Source organism: Epinephelus lanceolatus, chromosome 13 (assembly GCF_041903045.1).
Source record: "Epinephelus lanceolatus isolate andai-2023 chromosome 13, ASM4190304v1, whole genome shotgun sequence".
NCBI lineage: Eukaryota > Metazoa > Chordata > Actinopteri > Perciformes > Serranidae > Epinephelus > Epinephelus lanceolatus.
The window spans coordinates 19,606,623-19,627,354 of record NC_135746.1 but is presented as its reverse complement, the minus strand read 5'-3'; the positions used below and the strand labels follow the sequence as shown (position 1 = coordinate 19,627,354).

The 20,732-nt window shown below is 40.6% G+C and overlaps 1 protein-coding gene across 1 annotated transcript; it reads right to left on the bottom strand.

The window, feature by feature from the left end:
- Positions 1-1,985: 1,985 nt before the first annotated feature.
- Positions 1,986-20,477, bottom strand: snx3 (sorting nexin 3). The gene is made up of 4 exons (XM_033649301.2): positions 20,270-20,477; positions 7,360-7,455; positions 6,843-6,967; positions 1,986-2,837 (listed from the first exon to the last, which is right to left on the bottom strand). Exons 1-4 carry the CDS (start codon positions 20,429-20,431, stop codon positions 2,732-2,734), a joined length of 489 nt encoding a protein of 162 aa, XP_033505192.1. The 5' UTR covers positions 20,432-20,477; the 3' UTR covers positions 1,986-2,731.
- Positions 20,478-20,732: the final 255 nt, after the last annotated feature.

Here is a 20,732-nt window from a genome sequence, read left to right as displayed (position 1 = left end):
ATTGAAGTTTTACAGTAATGACTAACTAATGTAAGACTGATTTATAAGCGCTTTATAAATTAATAATTCATTGATTGCTCATTTATCATTAGTTGATACATTAATTTATATAAAACCAAATTAGCTGGAATGCAGTTAATCTAAAAAAGGACATTTTAGATTGATGCATTTGATCAGCCGCTCTGTTCTCACTGAAATATGAAGCAGTTTTCTATCAAACTGGTTGTCAGCTGCAAACATTTACACGTTGTTGCTTCATGACCCAACAGTCAGCTTTGAGCGTAAATGAGACACATTAATTGTCGACCACATTTCTTACAAGTTACCTGGCTGGCATGTGTCCCATTAAGCAAAAACATTTTATGATACTAATTTGCAAATGAATATTAATGTACATTCACTTTAAGTATGAGTATGAAGAGGAACTGAACAAGTACTATATGCTTATCAGATCGGATTTGGCTGCATATCATCATATATCATAATCTCATAAAGTCTGACTTAATAATCACGATACATCCTGCATTACATGATCAAGAATCATAGATTTGTTAAGGATTACTCAAGCATGTGTTTTGCACCCTTATTATAAAGTGTTTTTCCTTTAGAAGTAGCCTAATCTATTCTTAATGAGAACTCGGGAATATCCTCCTGAGACCCTGTGTCCTCATATGAGGACATCACATTTGGGTTTACTTGACCTTATACTTCATTCTACTTAATTTAGACCTGCTGTACTCGTTTGTGGACACTTTTTTGTGCAATCTAGTCGTACTAAGAGCACAATACACTAATCTATGTAAAACAAGATGGCAGCCATCTTCGCCAAGTTAGTCTGCAGCTGATCCTGACACAAAAGCGGACAAGGTCCAAAATCTGATCACATTTTATGGTTCAGACTTGTTTATTATACTGTTGTCCCAGTTGAGGACACTGGGACTTAATTAGTGTTGACAATGTTTATTTTTTATACTTATCGGGTCCTACCGATCCCAAATAGCTAGGAGAAATTAAAAATGCATGCCAAGCAGAAGTTCGGATCTCAGGAGGATATTTTAAAGGTCCAGTGTGTAGAATTTAGTGGCATCTAGTGGTGAGGTTGTAGAACTGCGACTTCTCTCAAGGGTCAGCTGTGTAGAAGAACTTTGATAGCTGACGCAAAAATGCAAAAACATAAAAAAAATGGAAATGGCCCTGTCTAGAGCCAGTGTTTGGCTTGTCTTGTTCTGGGGTACTGTAGAACAACATGGCGGACTCTGTGGGAGAGGAACCGCTCAATATGTAGATACAGACAGCTCATTCTAATGCTCAGTTTAGACCAAAGAGTCGCAACAAGACGAAACAACGTTGCAGAGAAAAGTTGCAGCGGTGTGAACTGGATTGTCTCAATTAGACTCAAGCCAGCTGATGGTGTCACCTGACACTCAGCTCTTCAAGTCGCCAGCTGCTGGTTTTATGACGAAAGGCACATCAACTGTTCTTGCAGCCAATCGGCTTGTAGCAGAGTCCACTGGGAAAGTGCAGAAGGCGTGTTCGATCACCCTCCGTTCCTGCTGAGTCTAAGTCTGTCTTATTTACATCCTTGCAGCCGAAGTACCGAGAGTTGTTGCTATGGAGATGATACACTGTATTATGTGGTCGCATTGGTATGAACTGGCAGATTTTCAGAACATTGCAAACCTGCTCTTTGTTGATGTTGCGAATCTTTGGTCTGAACTGGACTTAGGATAACAAAAATACAATTCTTGTTTTCAGGTGATTATAAACTAATGAAAACACAGGTATGAATATTATAAATCCTTTCTGAAAACAGACGCCCCTAAATCCTACACACTGTACCTTTAATGAACTCTTTTAAATCAGCCATAGGCCTAAACTTCTTTGTAATGAAGATGGTGGATGACTTACTTATCGCAGCAGCTTGCAGTAGTGGACTATCCAGTGTGGAGTGTTAGACAGGTCAACAGTCCAAATCAACAGATGTATTTATGCGTGGAGACATTTCACCTATTTTATTGGAAAATCTTCAAAATAAACAAAAATGGCACAGCAGTATACAAATCTCAAAATGCATATAGCCAGTAGAAATACTGCAGTTCCCTCTGTGTAAATTACTTCTGTCTTACTAGAAAATCATCGTGATAACTGGCAGGTGCTGGTCGATGCACACACGTGCTTCCTTTTGAAGAGAGGATCAACTAAGTGTGATTTGAAAGTTGAGGCCCATCAAATATATATATATATATGTGTGTATGTGTGTGTGTTTAGTTGCTAGGTATCGTGCGCAACATGCCAGTACTGGATATATAGTATATAATGGGAAACGCTGTGGGTCTTTACAAGAGCTTTGCATACATAGAACGCTCATTCAATGTTGCTATATAAATGAATATATTCAAGACATAGCTAAATGATAAATACATAATATATCCATGTTAGTGGCATTTCCAGACATAAAGAGAAATTACTATAAATTACTTTCAACCACATTTATGTGTCCAACATTCTTGACTCCAATTAGAAAGTGAAAACAAACACCGATCAGGGTCACTAATTAAACTAAAAGAGGCAGTGAACAATAATATTTGGGGGGGGGGGGGGGGCACGGGGAGGGGAAGTTGTCATTGAAATGTTTATTGTCTGAGAGAAACCTGGAGCAGTGAAGAGAGCTTTGGGTTGTCGGGCCAAGCAAGGCTGAGCCAAGCCAGGCCGAGCAGAGCTGTGTTTTCTTTCAGGCTTGTCTGATTTTGGATGGGGTGTAGTTCTTGTCCACAAACTCGTCCTGTAGGAACATGTGCAGGCATCGTTCGTTCTGAGCTAGAGGGTGACCTGCCACTCTGAAACACAAGAGCAGAAGGCAGGCTTCAAACATCAGTGGCTGTGTTAACTGATGAGGCCCGGTGATACAGGGACACATGGTTGGACAGAACAGACAGAGATTGACAGGAGCATTGGACTTTAAGGTAGGAAATATGGGAAACATTTTCTGAAGAAAAAAAATGTTAGGTATCAGTCATATAATCGCTTGCATAAAAAGCAAAAGAATTTAAAAGATATGTAAAAAATGACACTACTGTACCCTCACATCCTTAAAAAAAGACAGAAACTGTAGCCTTTTTTGTGTGGCATTTTTGCCTTTATTTTATAGTTGACAGAGTAGATATATGCTGCATCTTGATTCCATACTGAATACCTGAGATGTGGTTTTGAGTCACATGACTTAAGTCAGACTTGAGTCAAAATTTGATGACTTTAGATTTGACAAAATCAAAAAGGACTTGCTCATTGACTTGGAATTTCACACGAATTACTTGTGACAAGGGCTGGGTAATGTTCAAAAAATTATCATACCAATACCAGTACCAGTACCCTGTATGTAATACCGATACCAATAGTGTGAGTGGATTGGCATGTTGTACAACATTAATTTCAAACGTTTTGGATTGAACTGCTAACTCCGTCAATTACACCACGCTCAACTTCACCAAACCCCTGCCTCAAAAGGATCAACATTTGACTGAAGAGGTTTTGATACTACGTGGTATTGGGTTACTTTGGCTGATACCTTAAAAGGTATTGAGTACCAATACCCAGCGCTACCCTTGACTTTACTTGCATTTTGACTTGAAAATACTTGTACGTTTCCCCAGGCCAAAAGATTAAAAAATGTTATTCAAAATGGTTTCATGGATCGATTTATTTCCCTCCATTTCCTAAAATAAACTAACATTAACGCTATTTGTTTCCAGCAAGTTGACACTGAAGTCCTCAAATCCATTTTCTTTAAACCAATCCAAGCATCCAATCAAGTTGCAAGAGAGAACCATGAAGAAGTAATGTCATGTTACTGAGCGCCAGTTAGAAAAATGTTAGCAAAGATTGAGTGATAATACATTCCCATTCCCACAAACACTCTGCCATGGGCAACAAAAAAACGAGCTGGTCGAAAATAAGAGGGAGACACAACAACTTCTGACAAGCATGTTTTAACACAAAAAAACTAATTTTAAAAAGCACTTATGATTTTTTTTAAAAAAAATCAAAATCTTTTACATAATATTACTCTGTTGTTAAAATGGCTTTACATGCTGTAAAGAGCGCATTAGGACTTGTTTCGGACACTAAACCCAAAGTGTAGGACTTAGGTTCTCAGTCTTGACTTGGGACGTGACTTGGAACTTGAGCGCAAAGACTTAGGACTTATTTGTGACTTTCAAATCAATGACTTTGTCCCATCTCTACTATATACCAATGACAATACCACAATTAGCTTTAATTTACACCATTTCCTTTGTGCAAGGCACTGTGGGAGAATAGTATCACATTAACAAATAAAACAGTTTGAGGAATCTTTTTAGCCTCTGGGTTTCAAGTCAACCATGAAATGCAACATTTCCTGTTGGGGGACCCTTGGTGCATGTCATTCCCCATCCTTCAGTCTTCTCATTTCCTGTCCTCTCTCTACTGTCTCTTTAATAGAAGGCACAAACTGCTGAACACCACAAAATCAAAACTTGCTGAGACTTAGTGTAGTATGGGTTTGGGATCCAACTATAGATAGACCAAAAAAGGTCTCTGGTTGGACCGGGGATGTTACAATTACATGGTATCCATCTTAACCACAAGGCTGCAATGACACTCAAAAAATCTTAAAAAGTTAACGGTGATCAAGATAAAAATCTGCCTGCATGATGTTCCGAACCATTGTGTCACTGATAAAGCTGATGAGGATTAATGACATTTTGAACACCCTGACCATGTATACTGACTAGCAGCACAGGGACGACTGTAGATTTTAATCATCAAAGACAGATTTACTGAGCATTTTATATAACTATTGCACACACTGGTTATGGATGTGTGGTTGTGTTCACATGCCTAACTTCTACAACCAGTAAATGATGCACAATGCAACTGCACTACCATATGAAAGCACAGTTTGGGGGAAGAGGTGATTAAGTTTCGTTAAAACAACACAACTTTAGGTAAACCAGTTTTTTAGAGCCTTGGTGAATGTGTTTTGATTATCCTATGATTCACTTAAATTAATCTGTATGTTAGCAACACATCTAGAAACAAGTTAGATTTAAGAGGTTTGTTTTTTCTTCTTTAATGCCACTTTTACAAAAAAACAAAATTGAAGAACAAAGACATGAATTACAAAGGTTTAGGGATAATTTTGCCTAAATATTTATAGTAACATCCAAGCTTACTGAAGACATGGGAGAATAAACAGAAGTGGGTGGCGATTTAATGTTTCTCATTCTGCATGTGGGACTTCACTGCCTTGACTTCCATTGTGCAAAGTTTGAAAATTTTCTTTGCAAAAAATACACCAAGCTTCGTTTGCATTGCCTTGTGCGAAATCTTGGTTAAATGGCCAATTTTTATTGCTCTTCTGCATGTCGTCCAGGGCACAGTGACAGCTAGCCAACAGACAGTGGATCCTCTGCTCTGAGCATCTGTTTAGGAAACAAAATATAAGTGTCGCTGGTTCCGCTTTCCTGATCTGTGTGACGTTAAAGCAAGGGGCATTCAGGACATTATTTTTTTGTTTTCCTTTGGTAAAGCCACTTTGACATCAAACATCCCAAAATGTCCCTTCAGATGATGCAAACGGAGCTTAACGAGAATGAGCCGGTGCACCTGAGACCCCAAAAACATCCCATTTTTAAAACGGTATATTACTCAGACCAGATCAACATGATGACATTGTACCTATGCATGCATCTTAACCTCTAATGGGAAATATTTCAGACAAATTAAGTGGCCCGTGGGAGGCATTCACAAGTCAAATACCAGGGCAATCACTGGAGAGATCATGCCTGCCCTCCCCCAAAAACTCTGCTTAATAGGTTCCGGAAATTGAGATGCTGACATTGAGGACAAGGTGCAGCTGAAGCATGGAGAAATGTCATGGCCTTGCTTGCTTTGTGAAGTGGGGATGCAAGCCCTTCTTCTTTACCTGAAGTATGAATTATGTTTGACTAGCCTAATCAAAACTGACGGTTATCTCCTCTCCTCCCGCTCACTTGTTTCACAGCGACAACCATGTTTACCATTCCAAGAGATTTCCTCTTCACAATGCTCTCAATCACAGATTAAACAATGCTGCCAGCCACATCGGCCAGTATCAAGTCTGAACAATGATATGATCAACAGCAGTGTTTCATTCATACGAAGCAAAGTGGGGAGAAAAATCTTAATTACTAACGAATTCTCATCTTCTTTAAAAAAACATATTTATGGATTTTAATTTTCTCAACTGTCTTAGCGCACTTAATATTCCGAAAGGAAACATTGATGCATTTGCACATGAAACAAAGATAATGGCCAAGTCTGCAATCAAAGCAAATAATTACAATCACACTGTAACTTTTATTGTTCCGCAGCTGAAAATGAGGACATGCTGGATCAAAAATAAGCAGAGGTGCACACACCATCCCACGGAACCACGCGCTGTAATTTGAGCTGCAATTATCATAAATTACACATCAACAATAAAACAAATGTGGGAAAAATTATGTTGTGGGGGTGCACACTTGAGTCCTCTTTTGGTTGTTCTTGTCCTTTGCGAAGTAATTATAAAAGAGAATTAAGGAAGATAGTGAGGAAAGAGACCTGTCTGTCTCTACGGGTTCAGTTTGTTAACAATATGAAGAGAAGTGAAAAAGTTGAATCTACTTATTGCACAAAGTGTTTCATTGTTCTTGAGAGTTAAAATGATACCGCGCTCGGGAAGGAGCTGCAAGCGACTGTGACGACAAAAACAAAATTGTAAAGAATAAATTGTTTTAACCTCGTGGAACAGAGGAAGACAAGGAAGATAAGGAAAGGCTTACTTGTTGAGAAACTGCTCCAGAGCCTGTCTCCGCTCCTCAATGAAAGAGTCATCAAATATCCCATCATCCCCTCGAAACGGAAGCTGCCGGAAAAGAGCTTTTCCCGGGAGAGGTGGGACAACCACCTGAGATAAAAGAGCATCCACAGAAATCATACAGCAGCAATTAAATATGCATAAATAACATATCAATGAGGATTTAAGTGCTTCAATTTTAAAAAAAGTAAAACGTTTTGTGTGTGTGTTTTTTTTTAAAGACAGCTCACTAAACAATGATCCTGTAGTGATAATGTGTACAGTATCATGTGGTAAGAACATTTTTTTAATGACATTTCTGAGGCTAAAAACATAATTTATGGTCTTCATTAATGGCAGGACAAATCTTCACAAATCGCAAAGGTTCAAAAGGAAACAACAACTTTCTCTCCCGCACAAAAACATGGCAGATGTTGCTGTGTGCTGATTTGAAAAGCCAAGTACTCAAGAGCCTTTTTGTTGAGTTCACCTCAGTGGCTCACCTTGCTCTCCCTCTCCAGCTCCGTTCTGAGCCACTCAAAGTCGCTGTACCGCCTCCGTACGCAAGACTCCTTCAGCTTGAAGATGGGAAGGTTGGTCTGTAGATACACACACACACACACACACACACACACACACACACAGAGGCAGGTGGCAAACTCTTAAATGTGTCACTTTTTACTGAGGAAATTTCCTTAAAGGGGCTCTATACAATATTCAGGACATGTCTATTATCCAGAGGTCTGCACACGGCTCTCAACATGGAGGTGGCTGAGGTAGCAGTGCCAACAACGGCAACAGTGCTGACAGAGCTAACAGTGTTAACCTGGGGAGGGACTGAGGGTGAGTGCTATGCTTCAGCGATGACACTGTCCCGATATCAGCAGTAACCACCATATGAGCGCAGTGCAGTGCAGAGCGGCAGCAATTAGTCAGCCAGTGGGATACACACACAGGACTCATATTCAGTAACATGCATGTCTGGCCAGACCGTCTACCACTGCAACTAACAAAGAAACTTGGATAACAGCTCAGAGGTGGCTTGACTTCATTCTCTGCTCAGGACACTATAACGTCACTATATTTTTTACAAAGCAAATAGTTGTTTGCTGATATATTAATGTTCCGAATATTGTTTAGAGCCCCTTTAAACAGGTGAAACAACTGAGACTGTCTTCATTTTTTTGAACCCACGTTCAGCCAGAACTTTAAATCCCTGTCAGAAATAACTGTTAATAAATAATCAATCTATTATTTTCTTTGATTAATTTATTAGTCTGTAAAATTGATTCTTTGAAGTCTCAGTTGAACCTTATTGGTGGTTATTAGCCCACTAATTACATTACCTAAAACAAACAACAGACGGTGTTTGGTATAAATGTGATAATGCATGCCAGTGTGTTCCACTATGAAATAATGGAGCCAGCCCTCCAATGGGAAGCAGCAACTAATGGCCATTCTCTATCAATTGTTTTCTCAATTTATGGATTAATCGTTGCAGTCCATAAAATGTTAGGAAAAAGTGCCCATCACAATTTCCTTGCGGCCAAGGTTATGTCTTCGAATTGCTTGAACAAAGACTATTAAGTTTACTCAACATCACAACAAGCTGGAAATTGGAAAGTGATGTTTGTCATATTTGCGAGAAAAGAATGACTGACAAAATAATTACTGATGAATTTTGAGTAAACGTCATATTTTTTGTTTTTAACCTGCTGAGCTAAAACCGGTCTAACAAAACAAGCACTTTGAAGACATAACCTTGGCTGCAAAGAAATAGTGAGAAGCACTATTTGCTAACACTTTATGGACTACAATGGATAGAGAATGGTCATTAGTTGACGCTTCCCATTGGAGAACTGGCTCCATTATTTCAGGCATACTGGAACACACTGGCATGCATTATCACATTTATACCAAACACAGTCTTCTGTTAAAAGGAAGCTTGTTTAAGGTGATGTAATTAGTGGGCTAATAGCCACCAATAAGATTCACCTGAGACTTGAGACTGGTAATGTCCCAGTATTAAAGATGCGTAATAATATCGGCACATCATTGGTACTGGCCAACATTGGCTTTAAAATGAAATATCGGAATCGGCCAACATGCTGATAATATTGGCACATCACTGGCATCGGTCAATATCGGCTTTAAAATGAACTACTAGAAATGTCAAACATGCTTTTTCTTATTTCTTATATGATGTTAATTCCACTACCAAAGAAACTTCATTATCAATAAACTTAGATGGGGAAAAATTGGATACATCGATATCATTTTCAGTTATCGACCAAATAATTTGTTATCAGCATATCGGATATTGGCAAAAAATCTACCTTCTTGCATCCCTACTCAGTATTGTTGCTATGGTTACATGAGGGTTAAAAACCTTGAAGACTTAACACAGTGCTTAAAAAGTTAAAATAAACCATTTTTTTGAGATACCCCAATATAGCCTCTTAACAGGCAACCATCAACCAATCAAGGGTTGCACTTCCTGTGGGAATGAGTATAAACAGCAGAAAATTATCATAAGAAAATGGTAAGGAGAGATTGTACTAACTTCAGGAAAAAGACAGAGTGACGGGCTTTACTGCAGTGGGTCTGGGCATAGCCTTGTGTCATCTACTCTGACTTTAATAAAGGGGAAAAAGGAGGAGCAAAAAAAACAAAGACTTGTTCAAATTGAACCGAACTGAATAGAAAAATTGAAAGTTCACTCATGTTTTGCTCACCAAGGTCTATCGCACTCAGAATGTTTTGCCATTTTTGTGTGTGTTCTTGTACGCCAATACGCAGATGTGTGCATAATTCTAAGTTGCTGTTGACAAGCACTTGAAAGTGAATTTCATATTAAAAAGGGGAGATGTTTCGACATTGACAGAGAACATTGAGCAAACAGCACATTACAGCACAATGCCAAACCTCTTCACTAGTCCTGACAGCACATGGCCATCCCGTGACAATGTACAAACAAGGAGCGAGTGAATGAGTATTTCATTGGCAGGCCACATTCACAGAAGGTCAGAATTCATGGAAGGAGGAATCACAAGAGCAAAGCAATTGAGCAAGTAGGTGCAGCATGAATACAGTGTGAGCAGCAGACTGATCGATGAGCAGACGACTGTGACTGTGTGCAGTAAAGGGGATGGAGAGTTAACTAGAAGGCTGAGTAAATGGCTGAACAAAAGAGAAAGGAGGGGGCGTTCGTGGTCATAAAGGAAGAGCAGAAAAACCGGAGGGGTTGGGAGCTTCATCTGGTCTGTGCAGGACTAAATGAGGAGGAAGGAGAGAAGGAGTGGTCTTTTCGCTCTCATGGTCTCTCCCTTTCAGTCTTTTTCCTCTTTATTTGCCTCGCTCTACGATACTAAGTCAGATTTTCTGCCCTTGAGACTCCTCTTGTGGTGTTTCAATGGGGAAAATGCAGGCATTCGTTTTCTACCCTCTTTGCTCTGTCCTCTCCTCGGTCAAAATTATGGATCCTGGATTTGGTTAGAAAGAGCAAACTCATTTGATAAAATATTTATAATAAAAAGCAAGAGCTGAAAAATGTTACCTGGCAAAATTGTTTAAAGAGAATCCTGGTTTATGTCACAGTAAACACTCAGTTGCCAGTTTATTAGATACACATAACTAAAACTAACGCAGTGTTATACAACAGTCCTGCAATACATATAATTTGAAAGATGTAGTTTGTGATGCTGTTAAACTGTAGGTGTTTTCTAATATTTTGTGCACCCCATTATATTACCAAGGGGAGTCTAAACAACAGAAACACGCCTCTGGCACCACAAACTACATCCTACTACTTTTATTATAACCTCCATGAAGGTAGGATTTATTTGCCCAGGTCCAGACCTTTGTATCAAACCACTCCACTGAGTTGACTAATTCATCTGGTATTGCTACATGAAACAGCGTTTTTCAGTTAAAATAAAAATCGATGAATAAAAATCGTTACACTCTAGACAAACAATTAGCCATTCTGCATCACAGGCGATACTAGTTAAGTTTTTAAACGTTGCAAAGCACACGCCGGAATCAATGAAGAGTAATAACAACAACGGCGAGCACTATAAACAAGATAGACGCTACTATCAATGCTGTTTTGACTCAGCATGTCTTCTCAATATCGCCCACCTTCATAATTTGTTTAATTTCGCCCCACACCACTTTTAAAACCTCTGCAAAACCAGTATCTTGGCATTTAAAATGACATTAGATTCAGGTGGTACGTTGGTCTATAGTGACTGGTTGGGAAAAATCAAATCTCCCACAAATATCGGTTAATGTGGATGCAATGTCAGACTGAAGATGGAAACAGAATTTAACGAGTTCACAATTCTGTCTGATATCAGGCAAAAGATTTATTGCAGGACTGTTGTATTAGACTGCATTAGTTTTAACGAGATGTACCTAATTAACTGGCAACAATAATTTTACTTGTTTTAGATGTTTGTAACCCACCTCTCCACTATTCCGAGTTTTGATAGTTTGATCATTTATGTCCAGAAGGTTGTGGGGTAGCCGACAGTCCAATAGAAAATACAAAGTGAGAAAAGTGTGTGACAATTTTGTGATTTACACATTGTGATTAATGCATTTTTGCACAAGCACTATTATGCTAGGCTCAGATTACAAGATACTGGAAAGAAAATCTGGTATCTGTGAGCAGTTTATGGATAAGAATTGTGTGTTATGTCCTACTTGTTATGTAATGGTGTTTGTTTTAAAGGGACAGTTCACCCAAAATAAAAAAACAAACATTTTTTCACTAATTTGTAGGACTATTTATCAGTCTAGATCATTTTGGTGTGAGTTGCCCAATGTTGGAGATATCGACCGTAGAGATGTCTGCCTTCTCTCCAATTAAATTGCACTAAATGACACTCGGCTTTTGGTCCTCAAAGCGCCAACAAAGTACATTTAAAAAACTCAACAACAATTTCTCTTTATAGAAATCATGACCCAATTGCTCAAGATAAACCACAGACCTTGTTGTGAGCAGTTTAACGTAGGAACTATTTCCTTTCTACCAGACTACACCTGGAAACTGTATCACTGTGCAGAAGAAAGTGTGCACCTACTCATGGATGAGAGGCTTGTGCTTGTGACAGCATGAGATTTAAACATTAATGGTGTTTTTCTCAGCCAAGCGGTAAGGTTAGCTAGTTCAGTGGTGCTAAATAAGCTAGCGGTGGAGGCACACTTCCTTCTGCGCAGTGATGCGGTTAGTGGGTGTAATTCTGTAAAATGAAAATAGTTCTAGGGCTGAACGATATGGAGAAAATTTTATATCTCGATATTTATGCCAGATATCTCGATACGATACGATATGACTATGGGTTCAGTGAAAACTAAGCATTCTTTATAAAAAACAAAACAAAACAAAACAAAACAAAAAACGAGTCCAAACCATTTTCTGGAAGCCCTCTTTAGTGACTGAATACACGGGAATCATGTGTAGCAATATGGTATGTTATAGCGTTTGTAATGTCTTTGTACCTGCTGGACGTCGATTGGTATAGCATTATGCTACTGAATGCATCGGCAATCCGACCTTGCTTGGGCTTGACACAGGAGGCCCCAGATGTCCCTGCCGTGTCTTTTATTGCAAGGCACTGTTCATACAGTACTCGGTAGTGTTGTCACGGTACCAAAATTGGGACCCACAGTACAATACCAGTGAAAGTATCACGGTTCTGAGTAGTATCACGGTACCACAGCAAAAATGAGGCAGATGTGCCTTTTGTCATTTATAAAAAGATAAATCACTTTTCTATAATACATCAATGATATATTTCAATGGAATAAATTACTTATTGACTTATTCATACTTCAAAAACAGCATCAATGAGTGATGAACATAGGGGGGATCAAAATAAAATAAATAAATAAAATAGAAATCAACCAGCCACCCTCCTCCCCTGACAAGTAAAGAACAGTCCCTAAAGTGTGGTGAGGTTTGTGGAAATGTGAAAGGCTTGTTTCTCCTCTAACACGTCACGTACCTGTGTGCCGCGGGTCCATGTCATTGGTCCGACAGCCCATTGGTTCGACATCCCATTAGTCCGACTGTCCGCGGTGCTGAACGGCTCGCGGCAGGCGTATGGCGCGCCGCGACCGGCTCTGGGTCAGCTGGGAAAGGCTTGAGGCGGAGCAGGCTCACAGCTTATGTATTTGTCACTTTCTTTTTCACTTTAACCCACACCATGATCTTTTCCTGACCCTAACCAAGTGGTTATTGTGCCTAAACCTAACCAGACCTTAACCACAGGGCATCATGATGATTTCGGAATGGACTTCGGAACAATGGGTTTAATATGGTCGGAACAATGGGATGTCGAACCAATGGGCTGTCGGACCAATGGGCAGTTCCCTATGCCGCCACGGCTCGGCTGTTCAGGTACTACTGGGCAGTCATGACACCAACTTATTCACCTGGAACCGGGCTTCTTGGTCACTGGTAGCCTCGCGTCACCAGGCTCTTCATGTACGGCGAAACGCCGGTAAACCACGTTATCTTGCGGCGGCCATAGCGCTCCGCCGTATTCCCGTCTGTGACCCCCATTCAACCCACAACCGGTAGGTTTTGCCTTTCGTTTCTGCTGCTGGTTGTAATCTGTACTCACACAGCGTGCTGAATGATTTATTTTGCTCGAACAAAACTATTTTTAGCAAATGTGTTGTGTGTACTAGCAAGTTGCTAGCAGCACCACATCTCCCTCGCTCAAGGGGATGTTTGTGATTGGCTGGCTTTGCTGTCGATCCAAGGCAAGCAGGAAATGAGGTTTGTGATTGGCTGGCCTTAGCTGTACATTTAGGGCAAGCGTGAAAAGGATGTTTGTGATTGGCTGAGCTGTACATGCAGGTCAAGCTGGGGAAACTCATGGGGAAATTATATCGTCAATATTGTTGCCTTTTGGGATATTAATATCTTGCATGTTCATATCTCGGTATAGATACGATAACGATATATCGTTCAGCCCTAAATAGTTCCTACATGAAACTGTTCACAACAAGGTCTGTGGATTGGGTAACCAGGTCATGATTTGTGTAAAGAGACATTGCTGTTGAGTTTTTCAAATGTTATTTTTTTTTGGCACTTTGAGCACCACAAGCTGAGTGCCATCTAGTTCAATTATATTCAAGAGAAGGCAGACATTTCTACTGCTGATATGTCCAACACTCAGCAACTCACACCAAAACAATCTGGATTGATAGACAGCACTACAAGTAAGGGGAAAATATGCATTTTGGATTTTAGGGTGAACTGCCCCTTTAAAGATAATTCAATACACCACATGGTGTAAGTAGAAGAGTTTGTTTGTCTGTGAGAGTGCGAGAGAGAGGTGAGTGTGTCAGAGAGAAACCTGCAATACTGAAGCGTAGTTTACTTTGCACTGGAAAGATAATTATCTAGAACCTTTAATAACTCTTTGTTGTACTGTTATTTTCTTATTTTCTTTTTTTGTGCGTTGTGTGTTTGTGATTTGACAGCTGATAATTACGTCATCTTTGTGTATAATATCACCTGATTTCAACATTTCTTAAAGTTTTCAGACTTAGTTAATTAAGCCCTAACTTTAGTGTTAACTGTAACAAAAAAGCAGTTTCACCCTCACCCCATGATACAGTTTTTCCCCACCACCACCGCAAGCCTCTCAGCTATTTTTCAAAATAAACAAACCATTTTGTATCAAGTCTCTTTACGTGACCTTTGTGGTTCATGAAAAGAAACACAGACTAGATTTCGCTGTAGACTTGCAAGAAATAATTCAAAAGATTGCAAGCAGCTTCTAATGAGGTCACTTGTAATGTGATTAAAACCTGACGCAAGTGAAATAACCTGTTTAAGATGACAACTGCAAAAACAGAAGTACTTCCTTATTCTGTTTAAAATCAAATGGGTGCTTGTAAACTCACTGCGTCTCTGCCACTCCCTCTTTCCCACTGAGTTCGTATGTGACTCACCGATAGCCTTGAAAACTTCCCTTTCCCACTTATTTCAAGTTCTCTCCAGGTGAAGTTGTCAATGAGCCCCGCACTCCTCCTCTTTCTCAGGTCACAGGAGAAGTGGATTATCTTAGCTTTATCACCCCAGCGCTCTAGCATTAACTCCACTCTCCTCTCACCATGGTCTGTCCCCGCTGCGTCATGTTACCTCACAGCATGGAGCGCCGCAAAGTTAATCCCCACCACAACAGATCACAGTTACAGGTAATCTGCCACCGCCGTGACTCTAATCCCATCATGTGCACACTGAAAACACTTAACCACGCGCAAGCACACCCTGATGTACATGAAGCATGCATGCACAGGTGTTAAGTAGAAAGATTTGACCAGTCACACAGTTAACAATGTAATTATAATAGCCTGAGGCATTCAAGCCTGTTTGTGCACACACACAGGCGAACCGGGACTACTCGTCCTTACACAATGCAGCCAGCGGTGAGAGCGTAAGGGAAGAAAGTCACCTGGCCTTTCAATCCTCTCGCCCTCTCAAACCCTGTGATTAAGAGATTGCCCTTGCAGGACAAGGGGAGGAACGAAAACGACAGAACTGAAAAATGAGAGGTCTCATTCGCTCTTTCTCTCTCACACGCACACATACACTGAAAGAGGCGGTGCGTGAGAGCTCTACGAGTCAAAGATAAGGTTTCCCTGGCCTCTGTTCTCTTCACGGCTGGTTAGAGGTTAGGACCAGGGTGTCTCAACTTACTGGCCCCTGCAGTGTTCGGGAGGTGGGACCAGCCCACACCCAGCCGGGTCTTAGCATTTCATTAATTGTCTAAAAAGGCACACTTTGCCTCTCTCGCTTTCTAGGGAACAGGATAAAACATAAGAGAGGAAGCACACGATGGTGACAGAAATTAGGTTAGCTGAAAAAAAAAAAGAAACAGAGAGAGCAAAATAGACACAAAACTAAGGAATTAATGGTCATATTAAGGGAGATTTAAAGAGAAAATACTGTATCTTGAAAGAAAAAGAGCATAAAGCTAGATGTATGTCCTTCAAAGTAAACCTCCTAGCTTCACTTTCCATTATGAGTGTACAAGGTGCAATCTACGCTCCATAGGAAGAGCATGTGATTCATAATGTGTGGGATACAATACCTTGGGCTCATTGAAAATGGGTTGAAAAGAGGCAGAACCCTTAAAAACAGCGAGACAGAGAAAAAGGGAGAGAGGGGACAAAGATCACTCATCTCCTGAGAGAATAGTTCAAGGCCACCATGCATTAGCTTTTAGCAGGATGGATTAAGTCAAGTTTGAGAGTGCGCATCCTAAACCTCCCCCATGCCCCCTTCTTACCCCTCCCATATACTCTCCTTTCAGAATAATAGCATAAAAAATGGCAACATAATACCATCTCATTGCATCATATTCCAAAATGGGGGGAAAAAAAGACAGGGAACAAAAGCGTTGGGGCTATGGGTCTTTCGCTCTCGCCTCTCCATGTACTCTCTCACTCGTTCACTCGCTTGCCGGCCCCTGCGGCCTGACAGCCTACCCTCTCTCCGACTCGCCTAGCTGGCAAAAAGCTGCTTTGTTGCCATAGTATCAACTCCCACTTTTGATACTGTCATTTCAAGTAGGATATGGTAGCCTTGATACAATATGTTCCCTATTTCCATTAAAATAGTTGTCGAAGAGGATGCTGTAGACTTTGGATTACACTTGACTGTGCCTGACAAGCGCCCCCCCACATACACACCCACTCCCCATCTCTCCCCATTTTATTAATGACCAAAGGCCCCCGCCCCATAGCCCAAATGGAAAGAGAAAGAAAGAGAGAGGGAGAAGCTATGGGAGTAGAGAAGAGGAGGGGTAGAAGACTGAGTGAGAGTGAGCGACAGAGCTATAAGAGGCCTTTTATGTACTCCTATCCATAAACAAAGTGAGATCCCAAAGTTCGTTCCCCTGAATGTGCTCTCTGGATGAGATGGGAACCGACTAAAGACAAGAAATTTTGATAATACCCAACACCCCCCCTCCTCCCACCTCAAACACACACATACACACACCAACTCCAGCCCCGTGTTTGCTGAGGGTCCAAACAAATACACTGCTTAAGGGGATCCTCTCAAACCAGCAACCACCAAAAAAAAACCATTAAGGTGATATGACAGGACTCTGCAGAATAACTGTCCATTAGGAACATGAAAAACATGTGCAGAGGCAGAGAAGAAAGAACACCAAACCTTCCAGCTTCCTGTGGTCCATAAGCCATTTAAGAAACTACGCTTAAAATGAAGGGATTTAGGTGAGAACAAAAATCCATTGTTTCAACACGATCCTGGACATTACAAGTCTGCTCAGGCAAAATGAGATATCCGCCTCCTTTCACTATGAACTTAGCTTCCACCTCTTTAAAAAACCTGACTGAAAGAAGTGGATTGATCCCATTGATTTTAAACACCACATGCAGGCCCGGTTGTCAACAAGTGACTGTGTAACCTGCCTCAGAGTCGCTGCAACCAGTTGGCTGCTCATGTGATAATCTAATCTTTATACTATTTGTTTCTCCACTAACTTGATGAACATTCAGACATTGCCAATGAGTCACAAGCCAAATGCATACGCTGACATTTATTTAAATGGAGTCCAGACAAACTTGATTTTATAGAAGGAACAGGCCCTTGCTCCGGTGTGTACACTATACATTAAACCATATATAGTTATCAAAGGGGCTTCAGTAACACATTATGAACTCAGTAACTGACTGCACACAGCTGGGAGTGAAATGGGATAAGTGGGCAATGGGATGAAGGCTGGTGAGGGGGTGGCTTTCTGCCCTCCCATGAGTGGGGGGTGGGGGGTAAGGATAGGGAATAAACGCTCCAGCTCCCCCACACCCTGGCCTGTTTCATTCTTCTCTTCTCTCAATGACGGGATTAAGTAGACTCTCTCAGTGCGACCACAAGGGCTCTCTCGATTTCGGGGTGGATAGCAGGACAGCGGTGAGAACAGGAAACAAGGGAATGAGTTATAAACAGAAACTGTCTGGCATAATTAGATGACGGAATTAAAGTGCTTCTAAATATTATAAGTAAGACAGAAACAAAAAGAGCAAAGCATAGGCTATGCATTCCAGGCCAAGGCATTGTGGCTAACGCTCTTAACATGCTGGAGATGGAGGAAAATGCTTCTAAAGAAAGCTGAAGAAAGGAGAAGGAGAGAAGCAAAGCAAAGTTGACACCACATTTGTTGGGAAGTGAGGGATGCGCCGCTTCTTCTGTGGTCTTATGCAAAGCAGGGTCACACAGGGCTATGAGGTGCACAATAATGCTGATTACACGCATATGCTAATTATTACACGCTAATCAAGTACAGTAGCCTTATATTCAACGCTAATGCCTGGAGACGGCTTCTCTTCCCTCAACCCATTTCTTTAAGGTAAAGGGAAACTATAAATACGTGAGGGCTGCTTGCCAATCTAAATACGCCAGGCCACTAACTACAGGGGTGTCAGTCAACTGAAATGACAATTTAAAGATAAGAGATGAGGCAATCAGATGAGACATTGACTGCCTGACAGTACCAGACTCTCAATACAGCCTGCACATTAACACTGCATTCAGTGGAGTCCCAGAATTGCTCAAATGATGCCAAATTGTATGTGATGACAGACTTGATGAAAAATGAAGCACACAAATGTCTTTGGAAAAAAACTTTTTGCCAAATCCTGAAAATGGTGCCATTTTAAAGAAAATAATATGACTTTCTCTTATGTTTTTGTTGAATAAAGACTCTTTCAGCTGATCACATTATAACTGGGCCCTGAAACAATGCCTAATTTGAGCTTGTTCTCAGAAACAGCAGGTGAAAAACACCCATCTAAGCCCAAGATCCTCTAAATCTGAGGTCTGCTGAGTTGTCATTCAACTGTAGATATTTTAACTTTCCATTGTCCTGAGCACCTCTGGGATTTCTCAGTCACGTTGGCCCAGTTTGAACATCTACAGTTCAATGACAACAGAGCAAACTCCCATCTGCTGATAAAGACTGTGTGACATGGCCAAAAGCTCCAAAGCATGTGGGTAAGTGGACCTTGAGATTGTTTTTGTTAATAATTTAGTATGATCATTGCCTGCTATGTGTTGATTCACTGAAGTATAGTACTATCATTGTTTACAAGTGGTCTAAATTAATTTAAGCTGACTTGGCACTGACTGAGGGAAATGAACATGATCTTTGTTTTGCAATAGCTTGGACTGTCTAACCGTTACTCTCGTCACTTGTTGCTCAATGATGCCAAATTTCCGGACAGTGTAAGCCAAGAGTCTAACAAGTCACATTTCACAAGCACTTTGTAACAATTTTACATGTTTCTTTACACAGGCATTTAGATCAACTGCTGACTAGCTCAACAATGGATGGCAGAATCTTGTCAAAAAAAATAAAGCCTTTGTTTTCCTCTGCAAGTCCTTCAGTAGCGTAGGAGGAAGGAAGTGTGTTGAGGTTGGGGGGGGGGGGGGGTACTGGAAAGGATAGGCAGCATCCTGTCGACAGTTCCAGAGAGGCTGACTTGTTGAGATTTTTCCCCTTTAGCCCGGTGCTGAAATATACTAGATGGGATGGCTTTGATGACTAATAAGTAAAGTCAGGACAAACTAGAGCATTGTTAAGCCAATCAGCATCCCTACTATAGTGATATTTGCATGTGTAAATGGAAGGAGAGAGCTGGCAATTTGGCTATACAGGCCTTTAGGGATGGCCATTCAGTGTATCTAATTCTGTTATCTATTATTTGCAGTAAAAAGTTTGGGTGTGGCTGGAGTTCAACTCTGAACTATTCAGGAAGGCCTTAACTTTTAGGAGGAGTTATTTAATCATGGTTTATTCAGCTTGCTGAAGGGGTTATATAATTATTGTTGGGAGATATATGACTTGTATGAATTTGTAAAACAGCTGCACTCTCACGCCTCTGTGGAAAAACACTTGAGAGTAGTGTAAACAAATTCCCTTATTTAGCAAAGCAATAGGAACATGTTTGTTAGCAGCAAAGCAAACACTAGTAGGTTCACCGTACTCTTAAATATTGTCCAAATCACTCATTGGCGTACTAACAAACGTCTAATGTCAGTCAAATAACCTCGACTCACTGCTAACATCAATTACAAGATAGCTTAATGACAGATAGCTAACCAGTGTTAGCTAGTATAACGAATGTTGTTAGCCTGCTAACGAGCGTTGGCTTATACGTCTCGCAATTAACGCCCTATTCATAGTAGATAGTCATTAACACGTTTAAATATTGACTTTGTGATTGTATTCGGGGCTTTCTGATCCCGATGTCAGGTAGTCATAACTTTCTTAGACTAACGTTAACGTTACAGGAGAGACGTTAGATAGCTCAGGTAGCTAGCTTAAAAGCTAACGTCATTAGCACTTGTTACTGCAGGCTCACCTTCAGTCTGACTTCATACGTGGTGTATCTGGCCCTGCCAACCCCGACGGTCTCAGGGTTGCTCACGTCAATCTCTAGAAAGTTACTCGGAGGTCCATAAGCGTCATTTAAGTTCTGAGGCTTGGTGAAGAGCCTTCTTGTGTCAGCTATGGTATCAGCCATTTCTTCCCTGTCCCTCTAGTAGCTCGAGATAGTGTCAAGTTAGCCAGGATGCAAATATCTACGTTCCGGTACTAGCCTTCAAAATAAAAGACATGGCTGGTGTTGTGTCCGCGTAATACAAGAAAAATGCACATATTTAGAGCAGTGTCTCGATTTAATGATATCATAGATTTATACATTCATTTTACCCGTGATTTTATCGTTTACATACCGAAAAGGTCTAACTGTAACTTTTATGTTGAAGGCAATTCATACAACTTCCGGTATTGCTCAGTCTCTCACTATCGCGTGCTTGAAGGGC

Coding starts and splice junctions, on each gene's coding strand:
- snx3 (XM_033649301.2), bottom strand. CDS start 20,431: ATGGCTGATACCATAGCTGACACAAGAAGGCTCTTCACCAAGCCTCAG. Junction 7,456..20,269: donor CGTATGAAGTCAGACTGAAG/GTGAGCCTGCAG, acceptor GTGTATCTACAG/ACCAACCTTCCCATCTTCAA. Junction 6,968..7,359: donor AGCTGGAGAGGGAGAGCAAG/GTGAGCCACTGA, acceptor CTTTTATCTCAG/GTGGTTGTCCCACCTCTCCC.